Source organism: Bos taurus, chromosome 11 (assembly GCF_002263795.3).
Source record: "Bos taurus isolate L1 Dominette 01449 registration number 42190680 breed Hereford chromosome 11, ARS-UCD2.0, whole genome shotgun sequence".
Lineage (NCBI taxonomy): Eukaryota > Metazoa > Chordata > Mammalia > Artiodactyla > Bovidae > Bos > Bos taurus.
In genome coordinates, this window is record NC_037338.1 from 73,105,444 (window position 1) to 73,117,513 (window position 12,070).

At 43.3% G+C, this 12,070-nt stretch overlaps 1 protein-coding gene across 1 annotated transcript in view; it reads right to left on the reverse strand.

The window, feature by feature from the left end:
* DRC1 (dynein regulatory complex subunit 1) overlaps positions 1 to 12,070 on the reverse strand; it is a 38,484-nt gene that overhangs the window by 10,461 nt on the left and 15,953 nt on the right. Inside the window, 1 exon segment of the mRNA NM_001037591.1 lies at positions 5,474 to 5,613. Coding sequence (NP_001032680.1) covers positions 5,474 to 5,613 — 140 coding nt within the window.

Consider the following 12,070-nt stretch of genomic DNA (forward strand, 5'->3'; position numbering starts at 1 on the left):
ATATAAGCATCATGTAAAAAGGAGGTTGGCAGGTGGAAGGGTGGGGGGAATCTCATAGATCAGAGAGACTTAAGGAACTTAATTTAACAATGTGATGCAAATGCCTGGATCTAGATGAGGTACTAGTTTAGATAAACTCCTCAGTGGTAAAGAATCTGCCTGCAATGCAGGAGACCTGAATTCAATCCATGGGTCAGGAAGATCCCCTGGAGAAGGGAACAGCAACGCTCTCTAGTAGTCTTGTCTGGGAAATCCCATGGACAAAGGAACCTGGCAGGCTACAGCCTATGGGACCGCAAAGTGTCGGACACAACTGAGCGCCTAACACTTTTCACTGCAAAAGATGTTACGTGCTAAGTCACTCAGTCCTGTCTGACTCTTTGCGATCCCATAGACTCTAGCCTGCCAGGCTTCTCTGTCCATGAAATTTTCCAGGCAAGAAAACTGGACTGGGTTGCCATTTCCTTCTCCAGGGGATCTTCTGGATCCAAGGATCAAACCTACAGTCTCTTAGGGTCTCCTCCATTGGCAGGCGGGTTCTTTACCACTGTCTTTGGACAAATGGGGGAATATGAATGTGATCCAGATATTTAGATGAAATGAAATTTGTTGAAATGAAAAGGTGGAGGTTATTGACTTTTTAAAAAGAGATTACAAAAGAGTTGCAGTATGATATCATATCTGTATATTAATAGAGAGAGGGAAAGAAATATACTTAATCTCTGATAGTAAGAATATGGTATTTTTCTGTCTTTATCTTGGCTTCCCTAGTGGCTCAGTGGTAAAGAATTTGCCTGCCAATGCAGGAGCCACAGTAGATGTGAGTTTGATCCCTGGGTTGGTAAGATACCCTGGAGAAGAAAATGGAAACCCACTCCAGTATTCTTGCTGGGATAATTCCATGGACAGAGGAGCTTGGTGGGCTACAGGCGGTAAGGTTGAAAAGAGTTAGACACAACTGAGCACGTATGTTTTTATCTTACTTTCACTTGAGGTATTTTCCAATTTTGTATAATGCATATGTACTGCTTCTATAATTACAAGTTGAGATTTATTCTCCAGATAGCCCTGTGCACACACAAAGTCACACACTGACATAAGTACTGGGTTGGCAAAAAAAAAAAATTCATTTGGGTTTTTCTGTAAGATGTCACGGAAAAACCCAAAAGTCAGGGGCAGGGGCCGGGAGGAGCAACCCCACGCCTGAGGCCAGGGGCGGTGGCTGGGAGGACCAACCCCACGTCCAAGGAGTGGTGGCTGCACTGGCGCAGGAGGGCCTAGAGGAGCTATCCCACGTTGAAGGTCAGGAAGGGCAGCGGTGAGGAGATACCCCTCGTCCAAGGTAAGGAGCAGTGGCTGCGCTTTCCTGGAGCAGCCGTGAAGAGATACCCCACGCCCAAGGTAAGAGAAACCCAAGCAAGACGGTAGGTGTTGCGAGAGGGCATCAGAGGGCAGACACACTGAAACCATACTCACAGAAAACTAGTCAATCCAATCACACTAGGACCACAGCCTTGTCTAACTCAATGAAACTAAGCCATGCCCGTGGGGCAACCCAAGACGGGCAGGTCATGGTGGAGAGATCTGACAGAATGTGGTCCACTGGAGAAGGGAATAGCAAACCACTTCAGTATTCTTGCCTTGAGAACCCCATGAACAGTATGAAAAGGCAAAATGATAGGATACTGAAAGAGGAACTCCCCAGGTCAGTAGGTGCCCAATATGCTACTGGAGATCAGTGGAGAAATAACTCCAGAATGAATGAAGGGATGGAGCCAAAGCAAAAACAATACCCAGCTGTGGATGTGACTGGTGATAGAAGCAAGGTCTGATGCTGTAAAGAGCAATATTGCATAGGAACCTGGAATGTCAAGTCCATGAATCAAGGCAAATTGGAAGTGGTCAAACAAGAGATGGCAAAAGTGAATGTTGACATTCTAGGAATCAGCGAACTAAAATGGACTGGAATGGGTGAATTTAACTCAGATGACCATTATATCTACTACTGCAGGCAGGAATTCCTCAGAAGAAATGGAGTAGCCATCATAGTCAATAAAAGAGTCGGAAATGCAGTACTTGGATGCAATCTCAAAAACGACAGAATGATCTCTGTTCGTTTCCAAGGCAAACCATTCAATATCACAGTAATCCAACCAGTAACGCTGAAGAAGCTGAAGTTGAATGGTTCTATGAAGACCCACAAGACCTTTTAGAACTAACACCCCAAAAAAGATGTCCTTTTCATTATAGGGGACTGGAATGCAAAAGTAGGAAGTAAAGAAACACCTGGAGTAACATGCAAATTTGGCCTTGGAATACGGAATGAAGCAAGGCAAAGACTAATAGAGTTTTGCCAAGAGAACGCACTGGTCATAGCAAACACCCTCTTTCAACAACACAAGAGAAGACTCTACACATGGACATCACCAGATGGTCAACACCGAAATCAGATTGATTATATTCTTTGCAGCCAAAGATGGAGAAGCTCTATATGGTCAACAAAAACAAGACGAGGAGCTGACTGTGGCTCAGATCATGAACTCCTTATTACCAAATTCAGATTTAAATTGAAGAAAGTAGGGAAAACCACTAGACCATTCAGGTATGACCTAAATGAAATCCCTTATGATTATACAGTTGAAGTGAGAAATAGATTTAAGGGCCTAGATCTGATAGATAGAGTGCCTGATGAACTATGGACTGAGGTTCGTGACATTGTACAGGAGAAAGGGATCAAGACCATCCCCATGGAAAAGAAATACAAAAAAGCAAAATGGCTGTCTGGGGAGGCCTTACAAACAGCTGTGAAAAGAAGAGAAGCAAAAAAGCAAAGGAGAAAAGGAAAGATATAAGCATCTGAATGCAGAGTTCCAAAGAATAGCAAGAAGAGATAAGAAAGCCTTCCTCAGTGATCAGTGCAAAGAAATAGAGGAAAACAACAGAATGGGAAAGACTAGAGATCTCTTCAAGAAAATTAGAGATACCAAGGGAACATTTCATGCAAAGATGGGCTTGATAAAGGACAGAAATGGTAGGGACCTAACAGAAGCAGAAGATATTAAGAACAGGTGGCAAGAATACACAGAAGAACTGTACAAAAAACATCTTCACAATCCAGATAATCACAATGGTGTGATCACTCACCTAGAGCCAGACATCCTGGAATGTGAAGTCAAGTGGGCCTTAGAAAGCATCACTACAAACAAAGCTAGTGGAGGTGATGGAATTCCAGTGGAGCTATTTCAAATCCTGAAAGATGATGCTGTGAAAGTGCTGCACTTAATATGCCAGCAAATTTGGAAAACTCAGCAGTGGCCACAGGACTGGAAAAGGTCAGTTTTCATTCCAATCCCAAAGAAAGGCAATGCCAAAGAATGCTCTAACTACCACACAATTGCACTCATCTCACATGCTAGTAAAGTAATGCTCAAAATTCTCCAAGCCAGGCTTCAGCAATATGTGAACCGTGAACTTCCTAATGTTCAAGCTGGTTTTAGAAAAGGCAGAGGAACCAGAGATCAAATTGCCAACATCTGCTGGATCATGGAAAAAGCAAGAGAATTCCAGAAAAACATCTATTTCTGCTTTATTGACTATGCCAAAGCCTTTGACTGTGTGGATCACAAGAAACTGTGGAAAATTCTGAAAGAGATGGGAATACCAAACCACCTGACCTGCCTCTTGAGAAATCTGTATGCAGGTCAGGAAGCAACAGTTAGAACTGGACATGGAACAACAGACTGGTTCCAAATAGGAAAAGGAGTACGTCAAGGCTGTATATTGTCACCGTGCTTATTTAACTTATATGCAGAGTACATCATGAGAAATGCTGGACTGGAAGAAACACAAGCTGGAATCAAGATTGCCGAGAGAAATATCGATAACCTCAGATATGCAGATGACACCACCCTTATGGCAGAAAGTGAGGAGGAACTCAAAAGCCTCTTGATGAAAGTGAAAGAGGAGAGTGAAAAAGTTGGCTTAAAGCTCAACATTCAGAAAACAAAGATCATGGCATCCGGTCCCATCACTTCATGGGAAATAGTTGGGGAAACAGTGGAAACAGTGTCAGACTTTATTTTTGGGGGCTCCAAAATCCCTGCAGATGGTGATTGCAGCCATGATATTAAAAGATGCTTACTCCTTGGAAGGAAAGTTATGACCAACCTAGATAGCATATTCAAAAGCAGAGACATTACTTTGCCAACAAAGGTCCGTCTAGTCAAGGCTATGGTTTTTCCTGTGGGCATGTATGGATGTGAGAGTTGGACTGTGAAGAAGGCTGAGTGCCGAAGAATTGATGCTTTTGAACTGTGGTGTTGGAGAAGACTCTTGAGAGTCCCTTGGACTGCAAGGAGATCCAACCAGTCCATTCTGAAGGAGATCAGCCCTGGGATTTCTTTGGAAGGAATGATGCTAAAGCTGAAACTCCAATACTTTGGCCACTTCATGCGAAGAGTTGACTCACTGGAAAAGACTCTGATTCTGGGAGGGATTGGGGGCAGGAGGAGAAGGGGACAACAGAGGATGAGATGGCTGGATGGCATCATTGACTCGATGGACATGAGTCTGAGTGAACTCTGGGAGTTGGTGATGGACAGGGAGGCCTGGTGTGCTGCAATTCATGGGGTTGTAAAGAGTCGGACACGACTGAGTGACTGAACTGAACTGAACTGAACTGAATACTTATGTTGGCATTATTTGCAACAGCAAGGGTTTAGAAGTCAACAAAATGCACAGCAGTGTGGGCCTGGTTGAGTAAATCCTAGCATATCTATGCAGTGTTATACAAGACACCGTAAGAAATAACGTGAACATTCTCTATGAACTGGCATGGAAACATCGTGAAGATACAGAACAATGTGTACAGGATGCTATTGGTTGTGTAAAAGCAGACGGGCATGAGACTTTGTGTTTGCTTGTATGTGCATAAGGAAATTTTGGAAAAAGGAAAAGAAACGAATCCAGAGGTGGGACAGAGGACCCAGACAAAAGACATATGGGAGACAGACTTTTTGCTGTAAATTCTTTTCTTTTTGCTGTAAACTGCCTGTGGGGTCCGGAGGACAGAACTGGTTGAATGTATCCTGTTTTCAAAAGAAAAAAAAAAAAAACACCTCTTTTAATAAGAATTAGTTATGCGTGCATGCTAAGTCGCTTCTGTCATACCTGACTCTTGTGACCCCATGGACTGTAGCCTACCAGGCTCCTCTGTCCACGGGGCTACTCCACGCAAGAATACTGGAGTAGGTTGCCATGCCCTCTTCCAGGGGATCTTTCAGACCCCAGGATCCGAACCCGTGTCTCTTATCTCCTGCTTTGACAGGCAGGTTCTTTACCACTAGCACCACCTGGGAAGCCCTAAGAATTAGTTACACTTCTAACAATTTCTACTCCTACAAAAGAGTACATACCCATCCCTCTTTTCAGTAGAGAAAGGCCCAGAAGAAAGACACTCTGCATGCGAGCTTACCGGTTGATCTTCCTCTTCTGCTGGGACTTAATCACTGTGCTTTCTTCGTCTCTCTTCTTCAGCACCTGGAAGTTATACTCCAGCTTCTCTTGGTTTAGCTGATAAGTTGCTTTCATTTGCTGAAGCTGTTGCTCAAGAATCTAAAGTTTTAAAAAAAATAATTCTAATTGGTCCTGGTACAATTTATTACACCCGAGGGTCCCTAGTCATTTGTTCTGAAGTCATATCGGAGGAACCTTAGGAACAAGTGTCTCTACCTGAATTCTTAGAAAATTTATCATTAGAGGCAAATTAAAGGTCTGGACAATGGCTCAGATGGTAAAGAATCTGCCTGCAATGCGGGAGATCTGGGTTCGATCCCTGGGTTGAGAAGATTTCCTGGAGAGCATGGCAACCCACTCCAGTATTCTTGCCTAGAGAATCCCCATGGACAGAGGAGCCTGGCAGGCTACAGTCCATAGGGTTGTCAAAGGACAAGACTGATCAACTAAGCACACAATGGCACATAATATTTTTATATTATAATTTACCATATGTGAAATATTTATCATATACCATGATGTTTTATTATTTCCTTATAGTATATACATTTATACATGTACAAATACATTTATGTTGCTTTGATAATCTTCAATATTATAAAATAATGGTGGGAAGTACTGCATGTAAAATATTGGGAGTATTTTACTTTCTTACAGTAGATTCTCAGAAATCAGGTTCAAAGGTTCTCAGTAAATTGATTCCCACAATTTATGGTTCACACTCCACTGACTGTGGGCAAGTACCCACCTCCCCACCTGTCAGCGCTCAGCACCATGCAGGGCAGGCCTGGCCCTTGGGGCAGGGGGCCTGGGGCAGAGCAGGGAGCTGCCTGGAGCCACACCCCACTCTTGCTGAGCAGGCTTAAAGTTTCATTTAGAAATTTCTGACTTGACAGTATCCCAACGAGCCTATAGAAGATGCTGAAGGCACAGCTTCATCTCAAGTGCAATCACCCAGGGTGGTTCCAGCCTGAGCCACTGCTCTGGGCCCTGCAACCTTCTAGGGATGGCTGTGTGCTATGTCCACTGGGGGAAGAGATTCTCAGCAATTCTTCCGGCAAAGTCATGATGATTCATGCCACTGTGCTCCAATCATAACCATTTCTGCTGCTTCAAATGGGACCAGCCCTGAACACTGGGGAGGCCACTGTTCAGCACAGCTGGCACGGAAGTCCAATAGAAAAGTTTTTTGTTGGATGGTGACAATCTGAGAGAGTGTGAACACTCACAGAGAAGGAGGGTCTCCAGAGCTGCTCTGGATTTCGGACGATCATGAGCGAGCTCCAGGCTTTGCTGGGATCGAGGCATTGGGGAGCCCCATGACCCTTAGCATCTGGGTGTCTGCTCTAACCGTGTCCATGGACCTCCTTTGCAATGAGCCCCTGTCACTAAGACAGCATTTGCCAAACTTATTGGGCCATAGAATGTTGGGGGCCAGAGTGAGGCACTCGGCCCGTGGCAAAGGTCATGAGGAAGGAGGCTCGACATACGCAAAGGCAGGATCGAGCCTCAGGAGTCCCCCTGGAAATCCTCGAGCATCTACCCCCATAACCAGAGCCTGCCTACTTTACTACTTTGTGCTCATCTACACCTCTGACTTTACCGGGGGCTGTCCCCCACCACCTCTTTCGGAGAAGGAGTTAACTTAAGAGCTCCAGTTAATAAAAACTCCTGGGCGTGACAAGAGTGTTTTAACCTACAAACTCCTCTGAAGGTTCTCTAGCCTGCCTGACAGGCTTGTCCGGCCACATGTGATTGCTCACAGCCTCCCAACTGTGAGAGGCACGAGATGCTTTAAACCTTCTAAAAACAGGTTCCTTAGAAAAGTTAGAAAACCATTAGTATAAGTATAGTGGGCTGATTAGAAATTGTATTGGTGAAGGGTTTTTCATTTGTTGAGCCAATGTTTGTTGCTAAGTCTCCATATCCCCTGCCCTTACACACATTAATGAATATATAGACGAAATAAGTATTAACCTTTGATATTAATCACGTTAGACCTTAGGCTAAGTAAATTCTTTCCTTAACTAAAACCCACTACACCCTCACCCTATAGGAATGTAACTTTATTTGGGTGGCGTCTGTTTTAAGAATAATCACCCCTGGAGAAATAAGTGTCCTGGTTGACTGACCGCTGTCACAAGGAGAGGATCATAAATTGTCAGCAGGCCCCCCTGGCCAGAAGATGATGTAACACCCCTAAGACCTCTGTATACATTTGTATGAAGCACCTGACTTTGATAAAAGTCAGGACTGCTGACCCCGCCTGATTTTGCATAACATCTCAGTGTATAAAAGTAGACCATGGAAAATAAAGAATTGGGATCAGTTTCTCGAAAGACTGGTCTCCCCATGTCGCTCTCTCACTCTGGCTGAGTCTCCATCTGGAGCTCGGAACCCGCCATGCTTACTAATTATGCCTGGGCTTCTAAGATCCGACCAGGGAGGCCTCAGTGTCTCCTCTCCTTCGGGAGAACGGAAGGACGCCTGCGGCCTACGTAAGTGGTGCAAACTTCTTGTCTTGAAGTTTTATTGGTCTCCCGCGTAAACCAAGCTACTCAGCCTCTTTTCTCCACTGAATTTTCCTACTGAGCTATCCTCATTCTATTACTCTTTACATCTCTAATTAATATCTAATTGAAGCTATTGTATCCTGATCCTCGCCGATGCCATCCCCGCTTTGAATACCCTGGATCAGCCGGGGCTGGACCCCGGCAATAGAACAATTTTTATATTTATAACACAGGAAGAGCACGTAAGTTATAAATGCGAGCCCTACCATATGAATTCTCCTGTGAATTTCATTCTGAAAGGCAGATTATTACATAATAATCATTATGTAAATATTTTTCCTACATAATACATCTTCAAAGGAATAAAATACCACTGGCACCATTTTTTTGTTGTTGGTTTTGTGAAACCATCATCAATATTTCACCTAGTTGAACACAGCTTACAAAACTCTGAACAAAAGTAATTAGGCCATGTCTTTTTCTTTGTGACCTGAAAGAACTTAGCAGCACACACTAACCAACTGAGCTAACCGGCCAGTGGATGTGACCTAAAAACAGACCTTAAATCTAAGTCAGTTTTATGGGCAAAAATATATATATAATAATAATAGTCTGTCACTGGATCATTTTAATTTACAGCCTTTTGCTTGTGCGTGCAGTTGAATATTTATTAGCCAATTTTATTTCCTCTTGTTGAAAATATCTACTCCTGCTTTTTGTTAATATTCTTTGGGAACTAGGGCTTTCCTAGTGGCTCAAATAGTAAAAAATCTGCCTGTAATATGGGAGACCCAGACTGGATCCCTAGGTCAGGGAAGATACCCTGGAGAAGGGAATGGCTACCCACTCCAATATTCTTGCCTGGAGAACTGTCTGTGCTTATTATTCAATTATCCAAAGATATTTTTGCAAAGCTGTATCCTGTGTTTCTATATAGACTAATGGCAAAACATCATGTTTAGTTTGGAAGAATCATTTATAAAGATTATAATTTAACCTGTCACCAAAATCCTTCAGTGTTCCAAGGACTGTGGGTGTGGATCACCGTCCTCTTCTCTTTCTCCTGGGGCAGGAGGAGGAGCAAGGGAGCTCCTTTCTGAAGCCAACTCCTGCCCCAGGCTGATACTGGTAGCCAACATTGCCCCAGCAGAACAGAAATTTAGTACAGCCTTTCCCTCTGGCCTTCTCAGCTGGGCACCTTTATCACTGATAAAGAGACACCACTGGGCCTCTTTACCACTGATCTCAACCTGTGGGGGTGGAGGGGGCCCCAGGGATTCTGTTAGGAATTACAGATTCCACATTCCAAACTCTTGCTTACCCTTTTCTTCCCTGTCACCCACTCTTAAAAAAAAAAAAAAAAAAAAAAAAATTGGCCTTTGTGGCCATTAACAACAAATATGAACTTATCGTTTTTTAGAATTTTTATTTTATTTATCTGTTTATTTTTGACCCGGCTGGGTCTTTGCTGCTCTGTGGGGTTTTCTCTAGTTCCGGAGAGTGGGGGCTGCTCTCTAACCATGGTGTGGGCCTCTCCTGTTGCTGAGCAAGGGCTCTAGGGCACTCGGGCTTCAGTAGTTGTGGCTCTCGGGCTCGAGAGCACAGGCTCAATAATTGTGGCACATGGGCTTAGTTGCTCCTTGGCACGTGGGATCTTCCCGGACCAGGGACTGAACTCACGTCTCCTGCAGTGGCATTCTTATCCACTGAGCCACTGGGGAAGCCCTCATTCACTCTCTTAACTACTTATACTATTCACGGTCTTGCTTTCTAACTCAAAGGATTGTAAAGTCCTAGAGGACAGAAACTGTATCTTATTTGTTTTTATGCTTTGCACCAGGTAAGTTCACAATACTTGTTAAGTAAATAACTTGTATTTAATTTTTGTGATTAATATTCTGGCATTAAAGTTGTACTAAACCATTTTCCAATTTTAAATGAGCACGTAAGGCCTAAAAATAAAAGTTGCTTCCTACATCAAGAACTAAGTGTTCCTAGCACTTTTTTTTTGGAGTGGTGGGTATCGGTCGTTAAATTGTTGAGTATATAATGTTTATAGGTTTCTCTTTGTTCATTGTTAATATGACCTTTCTAGTAGTAAGAACTGAAAAGTATACCTTCTTATTTTTACTTCTTGTACCTGTCAAGCCAAACCTATAGGTACTGGATCTTCTATATTTTGGGGGTTTGCAAAAAAAATTGGTTCTATATTTTAGAAATGATACAGTGCAAAGAATTAGTGTTAGGAAGTAAGCTGCATGCCATATCTTTCTGACAAAAATTGATGCTATCTGACTTTACTATCATGACTACAGCTCAGAGGCATTATGATAAAATTCAATCTACTAAAATATTCCACATATTGCAATATGGGTAATCCATGATTCAACTACCTTTTCTCAGTTCAAGGGTAAAATGTGGTAAAGTATAGTCATTCTGACACAGGGAAGAACTGTTACACTGATGGACTGCACGCAGGTTCCCACTCTGAGAGTCTCCATCTGTCTGTCTCCCAAATACCCACACCTCACCACTAGTCAATCCAGACAGTGTGAGCCAGGACAGCCAGGTCTCCTGGGCTACCTGCCTCTCTGCCCCTCACCTCCCTAGTCTTATCTCTTAACCTCTATAATCTCCTCATGTCCCATGTCCTTCTTGGCTTCATTCATGTCCTTCAATAACTTCTTGACTTCATTCAAGCGTTTGAACATTGAATTAAGAACATGAGGTTCCAAGCCTACAAGTGAACAGCAATAAGTTACTCAGTTAGGAAATGGGGAAAGAACCTGAATAGACATATCTCCAAAGAAGACATGAAGATGACTAATGGGCACATGAAAAGATGCTCAACATCACTAATCATCAGGGAATGGCAAATCAGAACCACAAAGAGATATCACTTCACACCTATTAGGATGGTTGTTATCAAAAGACAAAGGACAGCAAGCATTGGCAAGGGTCTGGAGAAAAGAGAATCCTTCTACAGTTAGCAGGAATGCAAACTGGTACAGCCACTATGGAAACAATATGGCGGTTTCTCAAAAAATTAAAAACAGGGTTACTATTTGATCAGGTAATATTAATATGTAACCTGAAAATTTGAAATCTGGAACTTGAAGAGGTATCTGCATTCCCACGTTCATTGCAGCATTATTCACTTCAGTCAAGATACAGAAACAATCTAAATATCTGATGATGGACTAATGGATTTTTAAAAGGTTCCCTGGTGGCTCAGACAGTAAAGAATTCACCTGCAATGTAGGAGACTGAGGTTCGAAGCTGAGCTGGGAAGATTTCCCCAGAGAAGGGAATGACTACCCACTCCAGTATTCTTGCCTGGAAAATCTCCATGGACAGAGGAGCCTGGCAGGCTACAGTCCATGGGGTCGCAAAGCATTGGACATGACTGAGCAACTAACACTATATACATACAATGGCATATTATTCAGCTTTTAAAAAAAGGAAATCCTGCCATTTGCAACAATAGAAATGGACATGCAGGACATTACAATAAGTGAAATAAGCCAGATACAGAAAGACAAATACTGCATGATCTCACTTACATGTGAGATCTAAAATAATTAAAAAGAAGCAGAGAGGAGAATTTGCAATGAGGGGCTGTCAAGGGCTGGAGGCAGAGAAGGCAATGGCACCCCACTCCAGTACTCTTGCCTGGAAAATCCCATGGACGGAGGAGCCTGGTAGGCTGCAGTCCGTCGGGTTGCGAAGAGTCTGACACGACTGAGCAACTTCACTTTCACTTTTCACTTTCATGCATTGGAGAAGGAAATGGCAACCCACTCCAGTGTTCTTGCCTGGAGAATCCCAGGGACGGGGGAGCTTGGTGGGCTGCCGTCTATGGGGTCGCACAGAGTCCGACACGACTGAAGCGACTTAGCAGTAGCAGTAGCAAGGGCTGGAAGAGGGGAAGATGAGGAGGTACTAGTCAAAGTGTTACAAAGTTTCATTGTACAAGGTGAATAAGTCCTGGAAATATAATGTACAACCAAGAGCTCATGATTAACAATACTGTATACTTAAAA